The 22,105-nt window shown below is 39.6% G+C and overlaps 1 protein-coding gene across 8 annotated transcripts in view; it reads right to left on the bottom strand.

The window, feature by feature from the left end:
- Window positions 1-22,105, bottom strand: part of NCOA2 (nuclear receptor coactivator 2) — a 280,557-nt gene that overhangs the window by 20,091 nt on the left and 238,361 nt on the right. For 7 of the 8 annotated variants that reach the window (XM_045810207.2, XM_045810209.2, XM_087864835.1 and 4 more), the window contains 4 exons: window positions 15,619-15,829; window positions 13,336-13,542; window positions 10,211-10,426; window positions 6,996-7,125 (listed from right to left, as the gene is read on the bottom strand). In XM_045810207.2, coding sequence (XP_045666163.2) covers window positions 6,996-7,125; window positions 10,211-10,426; window positions 13,336-13,542; window positions 15,619-15,829 — 764 coding nt within the window. The remainder of the gene's footprint in view (window positions 1-6,995; window positions 7,126-10,210; window positions 10,427-13,335; window positions 13,543-15,618; window positions 15,830-22,105) is intronic. The other variant, XM_045810212.2, reaches the window with a different exon arrangement.

The raw sequence follows: 22,105 nt of genomic DNA, 5'->3' as shown, positions 1-22,105 counted from the left end.
GCTGGAGATCACACGAGCAGCCGCCGCGAAGCTGGGGGGCCAGCACAGACCTGCGCGGTTTCAGGGCCCGCCTCATTACTGTTTTCCACAAATCTACACTGATTTCTCAGGCATCTATATATTTGCTTTGCCCTGAAGTAATCAAAGGATTTTTCTGCACTTTAGTAGGAAAGACAAATTTGCTTGAACAGTCTTATTTCATATGAGGCTGTGATGTGATGACCCACCTGGGAGAGACCAGAGACCTATAAGCATAAAAGCTACATTAATTTTTTTTGAATTCAGCTGTTGCTAGACTAACTTTGGCTGGACTAATAGTAAATTTCTTAGTCATGTATAAGCAGGCCTTGTGAACATTTATTAAAGCCCTCAGAAAGTGAGGCTCTCGGCCGTTCTGAGTTAGGGAGTCAAGCAAAGTAGATCATGAATGTACAAATTGTATTTATTATATAAGATCATAGGTGATATAACTGTAACACTAAATTCCAAACTCTATGGTATATAAAACTCCTATAATTTAAATCAATTGACAAGTTGGGGGGGGTGTTTAAAAAGAGCTTCTGAGTTAGTTTAATATCAGAAGGGAAAATGACACTAGTATTTTGCCAAAAGAGTCTAATTTGTACTCTTAAGAGTTACCATATGATGTTCTGGAGAAAAGAAAAGTTTCTGAGTAAGTAGCTTCATTCTTAAGCAAGTGAGAATAGATCCATCAAAGGATGAAGTTATCTATCTAATCCAATTTCATATGCCATGTTTTCTAAAGACAGCTTAATATGCCACTCTGGCCTAGAGTCCTGAAATGCTGACTATTAAAGCCAACAATTAATTTCAAACAGTTATAATATGGTGCATTAAAAAACAATTTATACTCTCCATTTATCCCTAGTAACTTGTAAAGAAAATCGCCCAATTAAGCGCACGCTAGGTGACACTGCTCACCGGCTGTCCCTGGCTCCAAGCCCGCATTTCCACCGCCTCTGAGCCCCTGCAACCTGGCTGTGCGGCCACCACCAAGTGCCAAGCAGTGTGTGACGCAGCCAACCCTGTCCATTCAAAGGGTCCCGCGTTGCTAAAGGCAAATGCCACTCTCGGAGACTCGCGCTCCCATTCTGGGGCCTTTTCTACACCTGCCTCTTCTCCCAGTCATTGCCTTGCTTCTCAGTAAGACATCACTACTGGAAACGGTTCCTCTTGCCCTTCCTGCTTCTCCGGCATTCGCGCTCTCCCAGAACTAAGTTTTGAAACACAAGGGTGATCAGATCACTCTGCTGCTGCTACACTTAGGGAGTGGGAGGAAGGAGCAGATGTAGGAAAGTGGCAACAAGGGGGAGAAAAACCACAGAACCGCATGTCACAGAAGCAAAACGAGGAGGAAATTCCCCAGAGGAGTGACCAACATTTGGATGTGGTTAAATTCCGTGAAAAAAGAGTTCAAGTCAGCCAAGAGTGGATGTTGTCTATTTACCAAATTGCTTATACCTGCGACCTCATTCCCCAAAGAGGCTAGTTACACGAGGCATTAAAGGATTTTCTTAGTCTAGCTTTATTCCCTCATTTTCAACTTTGGTTTCTTCCCACACAAGCACCCCCCTTCACTGATGACAGGTGAAGGTGAAATCTCTCTTTTTAAAAAAAGATTTACTTATTTGACAGAGAGAGCGCACAAGCCGGGGGAATGGGAAAGGGAGAAGCAGGCTCCCTGCTGACCCTGGGATGGTGATCTGAGCCAAAGGCAGACGCTTAACCAACTGAGCCACCCAGGTGCCCCTGAGATCTACTCTCTTAACTCTGGGAAGGGTGAGGGTTCCACATGAACCCAGGCTCCCCAGTTTTGCATCAGACTGAAACCCAGTGTCAGATGGGAAGGTTGCCCTTTGTAAGACACCGCCACCCTAGGAAAGATACATCCAAATGCATAAAGGGAAAAAACAAAACAAAACAAAACTAATGCAAATACTTACTTGCATTTAAAACAATATCCAGCATAATAAAATAATCCATTTTTATCCCATGCTTTTCTTAATTAAAAAAAAAAAAATCAAACCAATTTTTCATGATACAGACTGTAAAGTCAAACAGTACCTCCAGGCCTTCCTACTTTGGTCAAGGCCCTCGTCGACTCGGGCCGGGACTCTCAAGATACTTGCCTGCTTATAGCCTCTCTCCAATTCTCCTTACTCAATGTTGTCAGGTTGCTTTTCCTAAAACAAACTTTACTGAGCCGACTCAAAATTCTTATTTCACTTCTCCAGGAAAATGTTTGTGTCCCTGGACAGGTGGTGGTGGTGGAATTTAAGGACACATACACTTTGGTAAAGCTGAACCTTTCCAAACTCAATGTCCACAACTTCCCTGTGAGCCCCAGCCACCCTGGGCAATTGATCTTTTTCCAGAAGATGCTTTCTACACCACTATAAGGCCAAGACTTGTCATTCCATGCTTCCCCCTCTCTTTTTCACTTCAAAGTGATATTGGTATTTATGTTAAAAACATCAACCTTGGACCGTATCCAGTGAGGAGATTTTAATCTCCTTGTTGGCCCAGTACTTGAAACTAGTTGGTTCAGCAAATTTCCAGTTGACTGAAAATAAAAGGCTCCTGATCTAGCCAGGATATTGTACCTAGTACTCAGAAAAATACACTGCACTGTAGCTTGGTATGATAAACTTGGCCAGACCATGAGTCTCTCACTTCCCTCAGAGACAGCATAATATGACTGGCTTATGGAAAATCCACACTTTCAACTCCAACTTTATAAATGCCTACTTATTACCCTGCATTTTGAGCAATTACAAATACAGTTATAGGGGTGTCTGGGTGGCTCAGTAGGTTAAGTGTCTGCCTTCGGCTCAGGTCATGATCCTGGAGTCTCCAGATCGAATCCTGCAACAGGATCCTTGCTCAGCGGGGAGCTTGCTTCTCTCTCTGCTTGCTCTGCCTACCGCTCCCCTTGCTTGTGCTCTCTCTCTCTGACAAAAAAAAATCTTAAAAAAAATAGAAAAAACACAGTTACAATCTAGACAGCATCTGACAGACATTATAATATTAACACCAGGATGAAATTCGAGGAATTAACGAAAGAACACACACAGGCCACAGGTTGGTGCAAAAACATTAATAAACTAGCAAAAGATAAATCCATCATCAATCGAAACCTTGTTTCTTGAAATCTACACTTTTATTTATGAACTAGCAAAAGAGTAAGGATGGTGATAAGAAGGGGAATAAGGTCAATTCTGAGCTCATGTTTGAGAAACCACACCATTACCATTACTTTTCATATCTTCAAAATTCCACAAAAAAGTAATGGCTACCACATGGTAAGAAATAACAAAAGCAACTTTACTTAGATGCATTTCAAACCAAAGAAAGCCAAATAAACTCAGGAATTCTGAACTTAATGTGAAAGCAAGTTTTTCATAGAAGGCAGCTACTGTATTTCAAGAGAAAATCACTTTTATAAATCCAACAGAAATCTTCAAAAAAATCATCCATAAATTTGGGGCTGTATTTTAAATATCTCTTTCACATACTACATCAAGGAAAATAAAACACAACGAAACTACAGAAAAGAGAAATTCAGCTATAAATACATGAGTATGAGAATATGTTTGCGATTTAAGGGCTAGCCTACAGTCTTTGTGAGATGTGTGCATAAAGTAATGCCAGGATCAGGAAACATGACGAACCTATCCCAAACAGGGAGGCAGTAAGACTAGGAAATGTTAATGATGATACTGAGGAAGGGGATGTAAAAAAAAAAGGACGATATAGCACTGCCTTTCTTTCTTTCTTTCTTTCTTTCTTTCTTTCTTTCTTTCTTTTCTTTCTTTCTTTCTCTCTCTCTCTCTCTCTCTCTCTCCTTCCTTCCTTCCTTCCTTCCTTTTTTAAATTTTTTATTATGTCCGCTTTTTTTTTCAAAAGAGAGATGTGGGGGCGCCTGGGTGGCTCAGTAGTTAAGCGTCTGCCTTCAGCTCAGGGTGTGATCCCGGAGTCCTGGGATCGAGCCCCGCATCAGGCTCTTCCGCTGGGAGCCTGCTTCTTCCTCTCCCACTCCCCCTGCCTGTGTTCCCTCTCTCGCTGGCTGTCTCTCTCTCTCTCTGTCAAATAAATAATATATAAAATCTTTAAAAAAACCAAAAAACAAAAAACAAAAGAGAGATGTGGTTAGAACCTTTGTTATTCCTCACTTCTGAATGCCTATGACAGGAAGATTACCATCAAGTTGGTCGTAAGTTTCTTTCAAACTGAATTATTCAGAATAAAAGATGGGGGGTAAGTGGCTGGAAAAACTGAAATAACTTTAAAAGTAATGAAAATGTTATGTTTTGTCCACACAGTTGTCATACGAAGAAAACTGACGCAGCGTCACCGCACGAGGGCAGAGAGGGGCGGTGCCCAGCCCCAGAAACTTGCACAGCACACCGACGTGCTCTGTGACTCGGCTCAGCACAAGGTCTGGCACTCTTCCAGTTTTGTTAGAACAGAAGGCTCATCTGTTTGGGCAACAGTGAAAATGCTAACTCTGGGCCTAGTATTCTCTAGGAACCGATCTTTGACATTTCATCCAAAACAACGGTCAGGTGCTGGATTTAATTACTGTACTACATTTTTATTACGTGCCAGTTTCCATGGAAATGGGTGGCTTTTTAACATACCAAATAAACAAATTTAGAAAAAGCCTAACACTCACTGACACCATGAAATTAGACTCAACGCACTGGAAGAACCCCGAAAAAGTACGACTTCCAAGTACGACTACAGTGGTTACTCAGGTGAGGCTCTACTGCCAAGCAGACGCGCTGACAGAAGCTGCACGGGGCTGCGTGTGCTCCTTGCTCTGTCCTTCTCCTGTCGCGTTTCTGCTCCATGTGCGGTGGGGGGGCCAGAGATGCTGGGATCTTCCGGGGCTTGTTAGACATGCAGAGCCCTGGGTCCCAAGCAGACCCACCTTATAATGAGACCCCAGAGGTGATTCATAGGCACTGCAGGGTTTGAAAACACTAGTTTCTCCTCCTAAGTGAAAGGAATACAGCTGGTAAGCAACCAGCCCTCCTTCTTTATCTCCTTGAGACCGTTATTAAGCATCTTCCCTAATTTTCTTGCAGTGAAATAACTAGCCCCCGACTTTTCCTCATATATCTCATTGCTGGGCACATAGTCATCTTTTGATATTCTGGGGGGTTTTTGTTTGTCTGTTTTCAAACTTCGCTGAATCTTTTGAATCTTTTACTGTCCCTTACGAAACAGAAAGGAAGACGGGTACCATACCACAATTCTGAGCTGTGCAGTGCTGTGACAAAAGTGTTATGTCTTGGAATAGGCCTCACTCTGAAACCTGTATTTTTTTTTTTTTAAGATTTATTTATTTATTTGAGAGAGAGGGAGAGAGAGAACAAGTAAGTGGGGGGAGGGGAAGAGAGAGAGAGAGAATCCCAAGCAGACTCCCCGATGAGCACAGAGCCTGATGCGGGACTCGATCTCATGACCCTGAAATCATGACCTGAGCCGAAGGCAGATGTTCAACCAACTGAGCCACCCAGGTGCCCCTAGACCTCGAAAAATCTAGATATTGGAATTATCAGATAAAGAAATTCAGAAAATAATGATGAACATAATACTTAAAGATATAAAGATGGAACCACAAAAATAAGCGAACGAGACTGTGAAAAGCAGACCAGCCCAATCAAACTTTCAGAAATGAAGAACGTAACTGGACTAAACACAGCTGAAGAGGTAATTAAGGAACTGGATAATAAATTATCCAGATGTACTACTGAGAGATGAGGAGATGGAAAATACACGGATTAAGAAAGGAGAGTTTATTTGGGGGGGAGGGGCAGAGGAGAGGGAGACAGAATCTCAAGCAGGCTCCGCACCCAGCACAGAGCCCAACATGGGGCTTGATCTCACAACCCTGAAATCATGACCTGAGCCGAAACCAAGAGTTGGATGTTTATCTGACTGAGCCTCCCCGGTGCTCCTGGAAGGTAGAATTTTAAAAAATCCAGTGGAGGCAGAGAAGATGTAACATATGTCTAACCAGAATCCCAGAAGGAAAGAATAGAGAAAACGAAGAGGGGGCAGTATATAGATAATGCCTATAAATTTTCCAGAACTGATAGAAAAAAACCATGAATCTACAGATTAAAAAAAGTACAGCACATACCAAATACCAAGCAGTATAAATAAATCCACACCTCGACACATTGTAGTAAAGGTATAATACAGAAAATACAAAGAATATTTCCAAAAGTGGCTGGAGAGAAAAGATCACCCACAAAGAAAAATTATTAAGACTGATAATCAGAACCAAAAAATCTCAATCAAACATGATTACATACCACTTCCTTTTTCAAAAAAAATTTTCAATGGTTTAATGAAAAAAGCCTGAATTCTTCAGAGTTTGGTATTTAAGACCTTCTATAAATCTATTACTAATCTCCTCTTCCTGCCAAATCTTCTCATACTGCATTTACTATACTGTTTTAAGTGCTAAAATACATGTTAATAGAAAACTAGACAATTCTGTTACCCTCAGCACGAGTTGTTTCTGTAACACCCCGGTCTGAGTATGCTGCTTTCCCGCTGGACTGGCTTCTGGCCTTCTCTGCCTCCTGAATGATATCTTGCCTTCCAGACTCTGAAGCCCTCTCTATCACTCCGTTTGGATGAGCTCTCCCAAGTTGTTTTATTTTTCTTATGGCATTTGTAGTACACATTACCTTATGTTACAGTTATTAATGTATATCTTATATTCCAACTAAATTATAACTTTTTAAAGACATGCCCTAGGTCCAACTGATTTTTGGATTTCTCCCTCCCTTACATCTCCTGTCCAATAACTGATGATATAGTCTGAATACATGAAAACTGGCCAGGACCAACTATTTAGGAGGAAAAGATTAACTTCTGGCAGAGGTCTAAAATAACTTACAGAACTCATCACGAAACCACTGTTCTCTTGGATTTCCTGGGTGTTCAGGACTCACCTGTTTTGGCTGGCAAAAGATGCCTGGTCTATAGGCAGGATGCTTTCAGGCCACGGGGCAGTCTGGTTTGGAGGAGCTTGTTGTTGGCTATACTGAGGCCCCCCCATGTTCATCTCTAATTCAGATGGCCCTAAAAAGGGAGAAGACAAAAATCCAAAAACTTTACAACTTGTCGTCAGGGAAATTTCTGCTATGTAATATAAAGTGAAATACCTGGTTTACATAAAATGAAAAAGACAGATGCAATAATAATTAGGTGAAAATAATAAGACCGAATTTTTGTTCTGAAATAGAAACAAAGGCAATAAATATCAAAAGCTTATCATCCACTTTAGGTAATATCTAGAGTGAGAGCTCTAAACTTTTTGCAATGAAGACCTTTTATAGTCTTTTTTTTTTTTTTTTTTTTTTTGAGGGAGAGCGAGCAAGGGGGCAGGATGGAGGGGCAGAGGGAGAGGGAGAGAATCTCAAGCAGACTCTCCACTGAGTACAGAGCCCATCGGGGGTGAGGTGGGTGGAGTGGGGGGCTTGATCTCACGACCCTCAGGTCATGACCTGAGCCAAAATCAAGAGTCAGAGGCTTAACTGATGAGCCACCCAGGCGCCCAGGCACCCTGACCTTGTAGTTTTGTTTATGTGGGTTATATCTTACTGATACTTACTTACTGTATGGGAAATTAACATTGGAATGTAGAAAAAAAACAATTATTCATTCATTTAAAATAATTACAATAAATCCACTATGTGTTAATATAAACAAGTTTTTCTTTTGTTCTTTTCTTTTAAAGATTTTATTTACTTATTTGACAGAGAGAACAAGAGAGCAAAGCAGGGGAAGTGGCAGAGGCAGAGGGAGAAGCAGACTCCCTGCTGAGCAAGAAGCCCGATGTGGGGCTCGATCCCAGGACCCTGGGATCATGACCTGAGCCGAAGGCAGACACTTAACCGACTGAGCCACCCAGGTGCCCCTAAACAAGTTTTTAAAATAAGAAATGAAAAAACCCTTTTACTGGCGTTGTTCTACCTTTGTGGCAATCACTTTAATGTCTGGACTGCGAGAGGAGAGCCAGAGACTCCTGTGTGCTCCCACACTCTACCTACGGCAGCATCACACAGCATGGTAACTTCCAGAACTCGGCTGCCCGCTTGTGAGAGGGGAGAGTGACGAAGGCCAGGAGTGTCTCAGCATTATTATGGAAATAGTTTAGCCTTGCAGACCCCCTGAAAAGGCATCAGGGTCCTGGATCATACTTCTGAGAAGTGCTAGATCACTTGTTCCTGAGCTTTTATTAACTGTAATTCAGTTGGCTCTTCCAGGAGAGAGGGTCAAACAGAAAGAAGGCCCAGACAACTCAGATGTGCTCTTCCTTAGAAGTTCTTTTTAGAGGTTTAAAGCTAATGGATGACATGAACTTTTCAATGATTTTATTGTTATCCCCATCTGTAGACCTGTCTTCCAATAGATAATTTTCTGTTGAGTTCAGGGCTTTTTTGAATTTATTAAAAATCAGAGAAATTCAGCTACACAATACACAGCTCAAAGGCCAGGTGAGGTACCCTTCAATAAAGAAATATGGAGAATATATTAAATTTCTGTATTAAGGGATTTATTAATTATGATATTTATTTATTCTTTTTTTTTCTTCAAGTAACCTCTATATCCAACATAGGGCTCAAACTCACGATCCTGAGCTCAAGAGTCACATGTTCTACCAACTGAGCCAGCTAGGTACCCCTTAATTATGATATTTAAATGAATCAATCAATACATTAAAAAATTTCCCAGCTTAATTTTGCATGAAAATCTGGTGATTTTTATCATTGTTCCATAGAAGCCTCAAATTATATGAATTTATGTTTGGAAACGACTCATCAATTTGAAGTACATTCTCTGTAGAAAGCCTATCTGAATGTCACCTCTCAGAAATAAGCCAAAATGTGCTGAGCAATTACATAACTAGGTAGGAAAGCGGAGGCCAGAGGTAGGATGAGAATTCTGCGTTGTCTTGTCAAAACAATCCTGGTACCTTTCCGTTAATGATTTAGCGCTTACTCATTGTGCAATGTCTAAGTATATGAAAAAGTACATAAACATTAACTTATCTGAATCATGCTAATGTGCAAGATTTAGAAGGTTAATATGTCAATGACTAAGAAAACAATCTCAAGGATGAGTTGTACAGACCATTAATTTTTTTTTAAATAACAGTTTTACTGAGATGTAATTGACGTGCCACACAATTCACCTGTTTAAAGTATACGGCTTAGTGGGTTTCAGTATATCTGCAGAGTTGTACAACCATTATGACAATCAGGTTTAGGCCGTTTTTTATTCCCCCCAAAAGAAACCCCATGACCATTAGGAGTCATTCCCCATGTCCCCCATACCCCAAGCCCTAGCCAACCACTTACCTACTACTTTCTTTCTCTATAGATTTGTCTATTCTGGGTACTTCATACAAATGGTGTCGTATAATGTATCAGACCATTAATTTTAATAACATGTGAACTGTATCCAAATAGAATTTAACAATCCTCACATTTTTTGAGATGTTCTAGAAGACGCTGTACCTTCAGTGAGGACCCTGGACAGTCTGTTTTAATAGTCTAGGATGGTGGCCCAAGAATCTGCATCTTAATGTCCTGAGATGATTCTGATGATCACCCAGAGTTAGGAAGAATTGCTGTAACACTGAAATATTTTTAGAAACTATCATATGTATAACGTTTACAGTGTGACACTCCAATTCACTCCCTCCAAAGGTAGAAATTAGGTAATTTAATAAAAATAAAACACCACAAAGGTGGTTGGTTCTGTAATGTAACTAGAAAGCTTTTTAGATTCTATGATTCTATACAGAGTTCCAGCAAAATCTCACTTATGACAGCTTGACATGCGGGGAATCACCTAAAGTGCAAATGAAGAGTGTATCTTGAAAGAAATTTTGGAGCTGTTACTCTCTTCTAAGAAAGCATGGAGATTAAAAGTAAAGAGTACTAGAGGGGCTCAGTCAGTTAAGTATCTGCCTTCGGCTCAGGTCATGATCTCGGGTCCTGGGATAGAGCCCCGCATCGGGCTCCCTGCTCAGTGGGGAGTCTGCTTCTCCCTCTCCCTCTGTCCCCGTCCCCGCCCCCGCTTGTGCACGCTCTCTCTCAAATTAATAAAATCTTAAAAAAAAAAAAAAAAAAAAAAAAGAACACTAGAACTACCTTACCTATGTTCATGACCTGAGACTGAAGCATCTGTCTTTGGCCAGGCTGGCTGTTGGGTCTCATGGGGATGCTGGCTGTTGGGTTCCGAATCATACCTCCTTGGATCGGCCGGTTCATGGCACTGGTGGTAGCAGCACAGGTGACTCTCACAGCAGAACTCTGTGGTGCCCATTCCCCAGATGGCATAGTGGGCCGGGAAGCATTACTACCAATCATTCCTGCAGGCAAGCCAAAGGAAACTGAGACATGGAGTAACTGAAAACATAGCACATATGAACACCAGATGATCTTACTCTGTATAAGACGATCATTCTGTAATACACAGTTAGCCCAATAGGTAACGCCCTCGTTGGGACAGACGCGGGACCCTTGGCTAAGAAACAAGAGTTGGCAATTTCTACAGTTTTTCAAAGCACAGACTTGCCACTCTTCATGATTCGGAAAAGCTGTTAAAATTGTTCCCGTATGTACTTAGACACAGGTGCTGTGGTGTGTGGATAACCCCAACTTCCTTCCTCAGGAAGTGAATCACATTAGCTGATCTACACGTCAATGCTTTACTTTCCAAAAGGGAGGCGAGGCTAAGAGAAACAAGGTTTAAACTGATAATCAATACTCTAGTTATAAATCCAAATCACAGAATATCCCATGAAGTTGATGTCACATTTTTAAATCTTCAGATCCCTTTCAGAGTACTGTAATTTGTCAAGCTTCAAAATTGACCACGGTAGCCTCTAAAACATGAAGAAATTACAGGATCTTTCTTACCACCGCTTTTTATATCCAAGGCAAGGGAACTCCTACTTATAGGGAACTTCCATATACCTGCACCACCACATTCCTGATCATATAGATCCAGAATGGGTTAGGACAGATTGGTAAAAATCTTTTTATACTTGAGATATTAACAGTTATTTGGCCACACTTAACAGTAAGAGCACAATACTCCAAGCAGGATCAAATGTTTGCTCTCTCTGGCCTGGCCCCTCGTGATGCTGACAATGGCCAAATATTGGCTAAGACTTGATATTCTGAAGGGGAAAAACTCCAAGTGAGAACCTTGCATTTCGAAATGTTTAATGATGGCTATATAAAAGTTTTGCTTTCATTATGGGGCACCTGGGTGGCTCAGTTGGCTGAGCATCTGCCTTTGGCTCAGGTCATGATCTTGGGGTCCTGGGATCAAGCCCTGCATCGGGCTCCTTGCTCAGTGGGGAGTCTGCTTCTGCCTCTCCCTGCCACCGCTCGTGCTCTCTCTAATAAATATATAAAATCTTAAAAAAAAAAAAAAAGTTCTGCTTTCAAATAGATGGCTTGCTTTCATTTACTTTAATTACGATAAAAATAGGGTAGATTTAAGAAATGGAGAGAACGTGTATCGTGGGTGGTTTATCACTGGTGAAATGAGAATGTGCTACGTTAGGATGATTAGGAATAAAGGGTAATTAATTCGACTGAAAAAGTTAGAACAGCATTATAGTAATATATATTTTAAAAACCATTTGAAGATTAAATTTGAACTACACAAATGTATTATGGGAGAATAGGCGTTTTATTTTTCCAAAAATCTAGTCTCTAAATAATATAACAAGATTACAGCAAGTCCAGAAAGCAGAAGGAAAAATGACCCACAATTCAACAATATTCTTGCAGTTGTAACAACTGGGGTCTCAGTCTGTTCCAGGCTTTTTCATTTTCTTTTTTGAAATGAAGCACAGACACTGTATGATCTTCGGAGTCTGGATACCAGTGATCTCTAGGCTGCCCAGGTTTGAAAATAGATGTACCTCTAAATTCCTCCCTCCAAGATCCCTACAAGAATTCAGAGCTTCTTGTGTTCTCCTAGTAAGGAGGCACTTTCAACAAGTCACTGGCTTCTTTCCCATTCTAGAACGTTGCATAAAGCAGTATTTTGTTTATATAAATCAATACTTTATCTTAAATTATAAAATTAATATGACCCCCATTTCTGTGAATATATAAAGTAGTGAAGTAGTCAGTGCCTGGCACATATGGTAGGCACCCAATAAATACTTGTTGAAGGACTCAACGATTTTAAGACAGCATGGTACACGTTTCCCCCATGAACTGCTTGCTCATCAACACCCGAAAATAAATAAATCCAACTTTTCCTCTTAGACTGAATTCTTATTTTCAATTAGCTGTCTAAAATGCCAATGTGTATAGACAGATTACAGACTAGGCTAAAAGGAAAAAAAAAAAAACCCGAGCACTAAACGTACACAAATATAAATTCTTTTTATAATATCTATTTCTTTCAATGCCTTTTTCCTGAGTACTTCATTTTGACAAAGGAAGAAGGCTGTAAATTGTGAGTAGTTCTTCATTAGGAAACTCAGCATCCTGCTAGTAGGTCTGTGATAAATAGTATTATAGGGTACAGGACATGGCGGTAATAGCAATCCTTGCTGCTAAGATGATTTCTAGCCTTAATTAGACGGAAGTTTGGGACTGTGGTGGCTGCGATGACACTGATCACCACTTAGCAAATGTGCAGGGGCAGCTTGGCAGACACCTGAAGTCACAGCAAGTCAAGGTCCCAACCAGATCACAGGCAAAGTCATACATCTTCAAAAAGGGAGCCCTGGACCTGGTACTCTTCGACCAAGCATATTACCATGTATAGTTCTTTATTTTTAATTACTATTCTTCTGAAGAACTGTATCATTTATAAGTATGAAAAGTTAGCTGAATTTTAAACTTTCATTCTGAAATTCTCCAAAAACAAATCATCAATTAATAGGGAATTTTGGGATTATCAGCAGATTTCACAAGATGCTAGCAACCACCAAATTCTCTTACATGTAACACTACAACGTCTAGAACAGTAAAGTGGAGCAGAAGACGTAAGCCTATGCTATAGGATTAATCATTAGAAACCTTGCAAAAGTAATGATCACAGAATAAAATGGTCAGCTTACTGGAATGCTTCCCAATGTTTCGCATGCCACTCTCCCAGGGAAAGTTTGTAGAATTTTCTTACCTTCTAGTATTAGTTTCTAACATAAAAAAAACTCATTTGAAAAATTCTACTAGTTTGATGTGGATGAATACATCATTAAGTTAAATAACCCACCATAAAGTAACAGTGCATTTGAGCCCTTACCTGTGCTACTGTTCCCTAAATTTCCTTGGTTTCCTATCATCCCTTGATTACCCATCATTCCTGGCTGAGGTATCACTGAGTAGGGACTACTGTTTCTGATTGGTGGGAAAGGTCCAGCACCAGTTGGGCTTTGCAATGTGATGTCAAGTGGTAAATTCTGGTTTGGCAATAACCTGCCCAGTTGCCCTGGTCGTGGGTTATTAAAAGCTAAGGAGAAAACAAATGAAAATTGATGGTTAATATAGGATAATGGAAAAGAATAGCAACAGAAGCAGTGTTCAGGGAAAATGCTGTCTGTAAAATATCAAAGATACGCACATCAGGGACCAATCGCCTACGTAAAAGACAAACTCACAGATGAAAAAATCATATGCAGCACCAAATTGTGGACTTGTAATTTAATCAAGTCTCTTATTTAACTCTTAACAATTTTGCAAAAAGAGGGAAAAAACCCCCATGTCTTTTACCATATATTTTCCTCCCCAATACTAATTTCTAACATTTAATTGTATATGCTAAATAAAACACTTGTATGGTCTTGTCCATAGGTGACATGATTCAAATTTAGGAGTACTGCTTTGTCACAGCTATGAAGATATCAACATCTCCTGGGTAGAGCCCCAAACCCAGACACATGTGGTTTGGATGTATCGTTTCTTAACTGGACTTTCCTAGGAGTAGGATTAGGTTAAAAGTATCTATTTGCCTTGGAAGTTAAAATCTTTTAAGTGTGAACTCTGCCCCCTGAAGTCAGTATTAAAGCTTTAGGGCCCTGTTTAATATTCTAAATACAGCTTCTTTAAATTCTTTAAATTCATTTAGATTGGAAAGGATTCTTACGGTTGGCTGACAAGAATCCATAGCGCGTACTGTACTATACTATCACATAGACAACCAATCATTTGATAAGAACATTATTAAAAAGTATACAGATATTATAAATGACTGTTTATAGAGCTACTTTATTAAATGAAGTATTTTATTTTCACTGAATTACATAAACATAGTATGAAACAGAATATTCAGAATAAATAAATTCTTAACAATTAAGAACACAAGTACAATATTTATAAGAGTTAGGGCTCAGGATGGAAAACAGGCATATGCTTAATCATGACGTTCTCAGGTTTAGCTCTCTGGCTAGCAAGCAGCAATTTGATGACCATTAGGAGGTACAAACAGGAGAAAGCATGAGTTCCCAAGCCGCCCTTCATTAATGCCTCGGTTAATAAGCATAAACTCTCCAGGGCGCTTCTTAACTCCCCAACTCCTTGACATTGTGTTTGCCCATGGTCCAGAAGTACCTTCCATTCCTCAGGAAACATGAAGGTTTGAGAGATGATAACAAATACTATTTTGTTTTACCCGTTTCAGGAAAATCAAGAATCACTTGAGAAGAGATCTAGTAATTAGAGATATTTTGTGATTTGGTTGATGGTTGCCATTTCTGGTTTGAGAACAAATGCTAAGCATTGAATCAGACTGTACTTGACGAGGGAAAATTCATTCTGTTCACCAAGTTAACACTAAGGACGTCACTTATCTTTCTATAAACTACATCTCTTTGCACAGGAAAGATATTTTCTTCCATTCAAAACTGCTGGACAAGTTTAGGTAACTATTGAGTTTGTAAACTAAGTGATCCTGGTGAAGCAAGAATTCATCTTAACTTACAAAAATCTGAAATAAAAAGAATGATAGAAAAAAATATTTTTTAAAATAGTCTTAAGGTCTTCAAGCCTTATATCAAATTAGTTAAAATGTACTTAGAAAACATGTATGATAAAGTTCCATTCAAACTGATATTCATAAGATTATTTCTAAGAGATAGGATATTTTTAATGTGTAGCCCATTCACATCTTACGATTAAATATTAATAATTTTTAATAGCATTTTATTCCTAAAAAGTCAGCCTAACTTTCTAATTTTCTATATTTAAGGTAGCCACTTATATACTAAAACACATAAGGTCTATTTTAAACTCCGTTTCTGAAGGCAGTAGCAAAAATAAAGGGAAACATGACAACCATCCAAAGAACTTTATCTATGTAGGTCAGGCTCACTCAGCGTTGATTAAATTAACCACAAGAGAATGCCGGAAAGCCACGTTCACTGGAGTCCATTTTGAATGACGTTTTGAAGAACCAGGACAGTAGATGGTGCTATTTGATCACAAAAACCTTGAAGTGACTAAGCTGTTTGTGTCAGATTTTAATAATCACTGTTTCTAATGGTGATTATATGGGAATTTCTTGGCATAACCATCAATATTGCATACTCACTGCTCTGTGAAATTCGCAATGCTGTTTTCTGGGCTCCAACAGGTGTAACAGGACTGTTCTCAGCTGTGAGTTGCATGAGGTCATTGATGATGGCTTGCTTGTCAACTGATCCAGCAGGGGCGCCTGGCCTCGTGTCTGGGAAAAGCTGTGGTAATTGACTATTCTGCAAATCATCCAAAATCTCCTCCAAGTTGTCCAGCTCACTGCCAGGCTGCAGTCAACAAACAGAAGAGTTTATCCAGTCCCACCCTGAGAGTGGGCACCACAGCCCCATCTGCAGTTACAGACCCAACTGGCACGAGGCACCAGCACAGCCACGCGAAGGACGCAAACACACACGCGGACCTCTGGCCTAACAAGGGAATTGATCATCTTTTAAAAAATTAAACTGACAAGGGCCAAACAACTTAATCTCTTAGTTTTCTATTTCCTCATCTAGAAAAGGAGTGGTGACTGAATTAGAAAGCTCCCTTCCAGCGTTGTGATTCATTGGCAATGTATAAATTCCCCTTTATTGTATGCTAATAATTCAATCTATCATGAGTATGTATATTTCTAATTAACTCTGAGTGTACTAGGACTTATAGTCCAGGTCTAGGTTTTGTGGTTAACTCTAAGAAATAACAACAAAAAACAGTAAAAAAATAAATAAAATAAAAAAAATATATATATGATCCAAATTTACAGTATATCAGTATTTTGTAGGTAGTCACTTCTTTCTAGGACTTTTTTTTTTCAAGAGCGGGGGTAAAACGCAAAATAAGCACAAAATAAGCTCGAAGTTACCATGAAGAGTTAAGCACTGCCTTTTCAATTTGACTGGTGTCTTTTTTCCTGCTTGCACTGTCAGTTTCAAATGACACTGGCTTCCTCAGTCACACTCAGCAGCTTAGGTGACAAAATGCAGGGAAGCAGGATAAAAACATGGTGTCCCCATACATAGCATCTATTAACCGGACTTCACAGAAGGCAGAACAACTTTTCTTAGGGCTTCCCCTTCTACCAAAGTCATTTCATTTCAATTACCGACATCAGAATGATAAAGTAAATATCACCACTATCTCACGCCAACTACTTTTCTTCCAGAGAGCTCAACTTATTTTGTATTCTTCTAAGTAGAACCTATCTATGTGCCAAGTATTTAAAAACAGTGCCAACCACACAAGAAAGCGGAGAAGTTAAACGTTAGAAGTAGTTTCTAATGAAGAAAGTGGTAAGAATGCTCTCTTGGATGTGTAGGTGGAAGCACAGTTAGGTAATTCCCCCCAAAGTCACTGGATGACTCTGAATCCTTGACCATGACTAGACATTTTGCCGACACGGGGAATTCAAATGAAATTGTTTACATCTGATAGGAGGTATACCAGAAGCAAAATGGCTCACGGTTTTATTCTATATACAACTCCTATTCCCCATGCAGGGGTTGGATTTGCCAAGGTTTTGCGATTTATGGCATATGTAATATCTGTATGGGAAGTCCTACTGGACATGTTTCTCAAGTTAGCAAAGATAACCCGAAGTGACATTTTATTTGATTCCTGCTTCAGAGTCAACTAGCTTAGTAATAACCTGGAGATCCACTTTCTAGGAAATTCCCAGTGTGTTGTGGTTGGGGCAATTACATTTTCTAGCTTAGTTTAGCCACGCATTTCTGACAGAAGATGGAGGCATCAAATAAGGGAAAGGTACCTCTTAGGTGAGGGTTGGGTTCCAAAGTGAACATCCTCAAGTATAGACAGAGACAAAATGATCCTTAAAACTCCTTGCGGAGTCACCACCCTGCACACGTCTGCGCCCTCCAAGGGCAATGCAGTCAGGGTCTCCTCCGGAGTGGAAGCACACTGCTGGTTTTCTCCCTCAATGACGTAGTGTGTAGTGTGTGTAGGGGCTGTGCTGCATTTAAAAAACATGCAGCTGCATGTTCACACTGTTAGAGCCACAGGAGAACCAACACCCAGTACACTGTCACCCATCCCATGATCACTCTGCCATCACACTCTGCTATCACTTATGGGGTGAAACTGTAGGCAGAACTGCTCACACACTTAACCCTTCGTAGCTGCTTTTTCCTTTCTTCTGAATGTGTATAGATGATTTTGTAGAAGTTAAATGGACATGTAAAGTGACTCCACTATAAATCTATCTTTACCATGTTTTGCTGAATACAAAAGGTATAAACATCAGTGTGAACGTTTACTGTCCTCCAAGGATAGTTTCTGGAACATAGTAATGGACACTCAGTCAGTTGGATGAATTCTTTTAGCCATATTAACCTGAGATTTAAGAAAATTTCCCAGGATCACCTAAATTTCTCATAGAAATTCCTATAATTTCCATTATTTACTCAGAAAAATATTTCATACAAATGTGTGATAAAAATCCTTATAACTGTGTCATTAAAATAACTATAGAGATAAGAAAGAGGTTCTAATAAACTGAAGTTTACTGCTGTCCTATGAAACCAAGTTTCCCTACTACACTGCTGCCTTGTGTAGAGTATTTTAAAAAGTGGCGCTCGAAGTTCATTGTGTGTGTGTGTGTGTGTGTGGCAGGGGAAGTAGGAGGTGAAGGAGGAGGAACGAGGGGGTGAATAAGTAATGAGCTGCTTCTTGAGAAAGCTTTGCAGATTGCCTTGGATGAGAAACAGCCAAAATAAATGGGCTCATATAAACAATAATAAAGTATATTATTATCCTTAATGGATGCTCTTATATTTGCCTCCAATCCCAGATATGTGTAGAAGAAAGTTTTTACAATATAAACAACAGCCTGTGTCTAGACTCCCATCTTTCCTTTTTACCTTGACTCTTTTCACGCAAATAAAATTATACTTTAAACCACATCCATCAAACAGAAAAACAACTATCATCATAGTTTCAAAGAGTTCTAACGACAAGACTCATGATTCTTCCTTTGTAATCTATTCTTGTGTCTAATATAATGAATTGAAGATAACTCTAATGTTATACGTATAAAATGTTAAAATATATTTGGATGGCTTGGGGCACCTGGGTAGCTCAGTCAGTTAAGCATCTGCCTTCAGCTCAGGTCATGATCTCAGGGTCCTGGGATCAAGCCCTGCATCTGGCTCCCAACTCAATGGGGAGTCTCCTTGTCCCTCTCCCTCTGCTCCTCCCCCTGCTTGTGCTCTCAAATAAATAAAATCTAATATATATATTATATATATATAATACATATATATAGTTGGATGGTTTAAATCAATTTATTGGTTTTTCAATTTCAAATAATTAGAAAATTTAAAAACCAATATTTTCCTTGGTTGATTTTTATTTTTAAAAAGCAAGTATTAGGGGCGCCTGGGTGGCACAGTCCTTAAGCGTCTGCCTTCAGCTCAGGGCGTGATCCTGGCGTTATGGGATCGAGCCCCACATCAGGCTCCTCCACTATGGGCCTGCTTCTTCCTCTCCCACTCCCCCTGCTTGTGTTTCCTCTCTCACTGGCTGTCTCTATCTCTGTCGAATAAATAAAATCTTAAAAAAAAAAAAAGCAAGTATTAAAAAAAAAAGCATATATTAAAAACTGACTTTCAAATTTTAATCTCTACCATTTTGAGACCGACCAAATTCAAATCAGTCTAGTTCTGACAAGGAACTAAACACTTTTTTGTCTTAAGAAAGCCATGTAGGAAATTCTTGGGTTCATATTCAAAAGAAATTGGTTCTTTGGATCCCCATAACTATGGACACTATTTGAATTCATTCAGCTTACCATCAGAAGAATACATGATGTAATTTCCCCCACTAGAGAATATTGTTTTGCTTGTGTTTATTTCTTGTTAATTTTTGGAGTTCATGTTAATATTCATCTAATTGTCTTAAGTATACTTTAAATGTTCTTCATCAAGGACATAAAATTCGGAATGTCTACGGTAACCCCTTTGGCTGTTTGGCAATAAAATCTGACAATTATGGCATTTTCTTCTGTAGTCATGTAAGTTTTGGAAGGGATGGATTTGATAACATTAAGTTTCTGATCAAATACTCTCCCCCCTAAATTTTTTTAAGCTTTAGTTCTCACCAGAAGTTCTTCTAGCCCATGTCTACTTTGTTAGGCATTTCTTCACAAGACAAAAAGATTAATGCCTTCCTTGAAAATGCTTTGCCAAGACTCTTCAAAGTTTTGCTTAGGCATCTATTCGAATGCTCAAATTAGCCACATCAATTTGAATAGTTAGTTTAAACTATTTCAGGCAGAAAATGAGTCAGAAAGATTTTTATAAAAGTTCTACAAAATGAAAATTGGACTTGATTTCTTTAATTCTTCATTTTTCTGGTTTTATGAATTTTTCATGTGTCAAATCAACTTGTTCTCTGAAGGAAATATAAAGAGCACATGCATTTTAATAACATAAGTATTTTAATAAGTTACAAAACATCTTTTCAAAAATTAAAATAAAAAGTGTAATTTTACCACATTTGCCTAACATAAAATTGTTTTAAAAAATGGTAAAATTGTTAAAAGATGGATACAATTCTACCACATTTGGAGGGAAATTTTCAGGACATGGCCAGTTTAAAATATGGTTTGCCTTTCTAGTGGAGCTAAATAACAAGATGTTCCTTTCAGACTAGTTCTAAGCCCTCATTATACCTGGCCCGGCAGCATTACGACGAACAGGAGACTATCAACACGCTCCCCTGGGGAAATAAGCAGGTAACCCGAAAGTCGGTAAACCTATTGGAAATTTTTCAGTCACTGCTTCCTGTTGGTGACGAAAGGCTGTAGAAACAAATGGTGTTTAAATAACTCTACCCCGTAAAGAACGCTGTTTTAGGTATAATAGCACCATCGAAGTACTTCCTGTCCTTAATAAGTGATAGGTAGGCTACACACACACTTGCTTAATGGCTCTCTTCTAAGTCAAAATAACAAGAAGGTGGAGAGTATAATTCAGGCTCCCTAGCAGTTTATCTTATTAAATAAAAAACTTGTATTCCCTTGAAATGAAAGAAAACACTTTAACAAACTGGTAGAGCAGTTCAAAGGAGATACAATTCATCTGTTTTGGGAACAGTGAAGGAGACCAGGAGGCAAAGAATCACTGTTTGTTCCTTCAAGTCAGTCATTCTAACTTTGAGCTAAATTTAGGTAATGCATACTTCCTGTGGTCACTTTTCTTTTCAAGTTGCAATGTTTTCAATGTTAAATTTGCTCTGAAGCAGTATTTCTTGGTGGAGTTTTATTTTTAAATGAGACTGAATGGAGGGTGAGACCAGGGACTTGCTTTCATTAAGAAAAAATTGTGTGTGTGTGTGTGTGTGCACACACACGTGTGTGTACACCGCTTTCTGGTCCATCCAAAGTAAGATTTGTGCTGATGTTCCCTAGGTAAGATGATTTTGATTAGAAAAATGTTTCTCCTAAACAACGATTAGAAACAGCAAGTGACTTAAGGACTTTAAACAAAAATGTCTTTCTTTTTCTTTTTTTTGGGTCAGTTTCTTGTCTGAAGTTAGCATCATCATCACACACTAAATATAGATATGCCAAACCGTGTCCCCCTTCCCTGACCCTCTAAGTCCCTAGGGCCTCAGGCCTGGGATAGAAATAAATTCTGTGTATGGAGGGAGGGGCCAGCCACTTAGCCACCGAGCTAAGGTGGCCCTCATGAGTCACCATCTTGCCCTCTATCACGTGTAATTAGGGAGACCTGAGCGAGAGTATCTGCGCTTGCCACTCGCTCTGTACATTCTCGTCTAGTAAACCTCAAAAGATGAAAACACTGACAGTTATCAATACAGTTTCACTCTCCCCTTAATCCAAGGTATTGCTATGCACTTTCTGCTGAAAGAAACTCTGAGCTTCCCCCACTTACTGCTTCTACAGCATTACGGAAGAGCTGTATTGTCGAGCCCTGCACTAACCTCTAAGTTCCAGGGTTCATTATCAAAGATGATTATAGAATTAGGATGTTTCCCTGGTGAAGGGCATGGAGGTTTAAAAAATCGTATCTGTCTTACAGGAATGGAGTGGCTGCCAAGACATCAAAGTGAAAGAAATCAAGGAAGCTAAGTGCTCAGAAGGGCGGACGGAGCGCGGCTCTAAGGGCGCGCTGGGCCTCAGCCTTCCCGATTGCTGCTTTCAGTCCTAGCCCTGCCCCTGGGCCAGGCTCCACTGACTCAGCAGTGTTCAAGACTATAGCAAGGGGGTGCTGCTCTCTTCTCTCCCCATCCACACCTAGTCCCCCAAGACAGTGACACATCAACTATCCGCTTGCAAAACAAATTTCAAGACAAATTAGTGAACCAGTTTAAGTAGAAAGGCTGATGCAGCTTCTTTACTTGTTAACCAATCATGACTTAAAAAGATCTGAAGTCCAGGGCTGTTCCCAGGGATTAGAGAGCGAGTTGATAATGCAGGGTGAAGTCTTGGATCATTAACCCAGCCTGTCACCCATCCCCAGGAAACATCTTATGCCAAACCATTATGTCAGAAATAACTCTTAAAAAAAAAAAAAAATTCTTTA

The sequence above is a fragment of the Ursus americanus genome, chromosome 9, assembly GCF_024610735.1.
Source record: "Ursus americanus isolate L20-20 chromosome 9, mUrsAme1.1.p, whole genome shotgun sequence".
Taxonomy (NCBI): domain Eukaryota; kingdom Metazoa; phylum Chordata; class Mammalia; order Carnivora; family Ursidae; genus Ursus; species Ursus americanus.
Note: the sequence above shows the minus strand (reverse complement) of the source record. Positions and strands in the feature narration are given on the sequence as shown.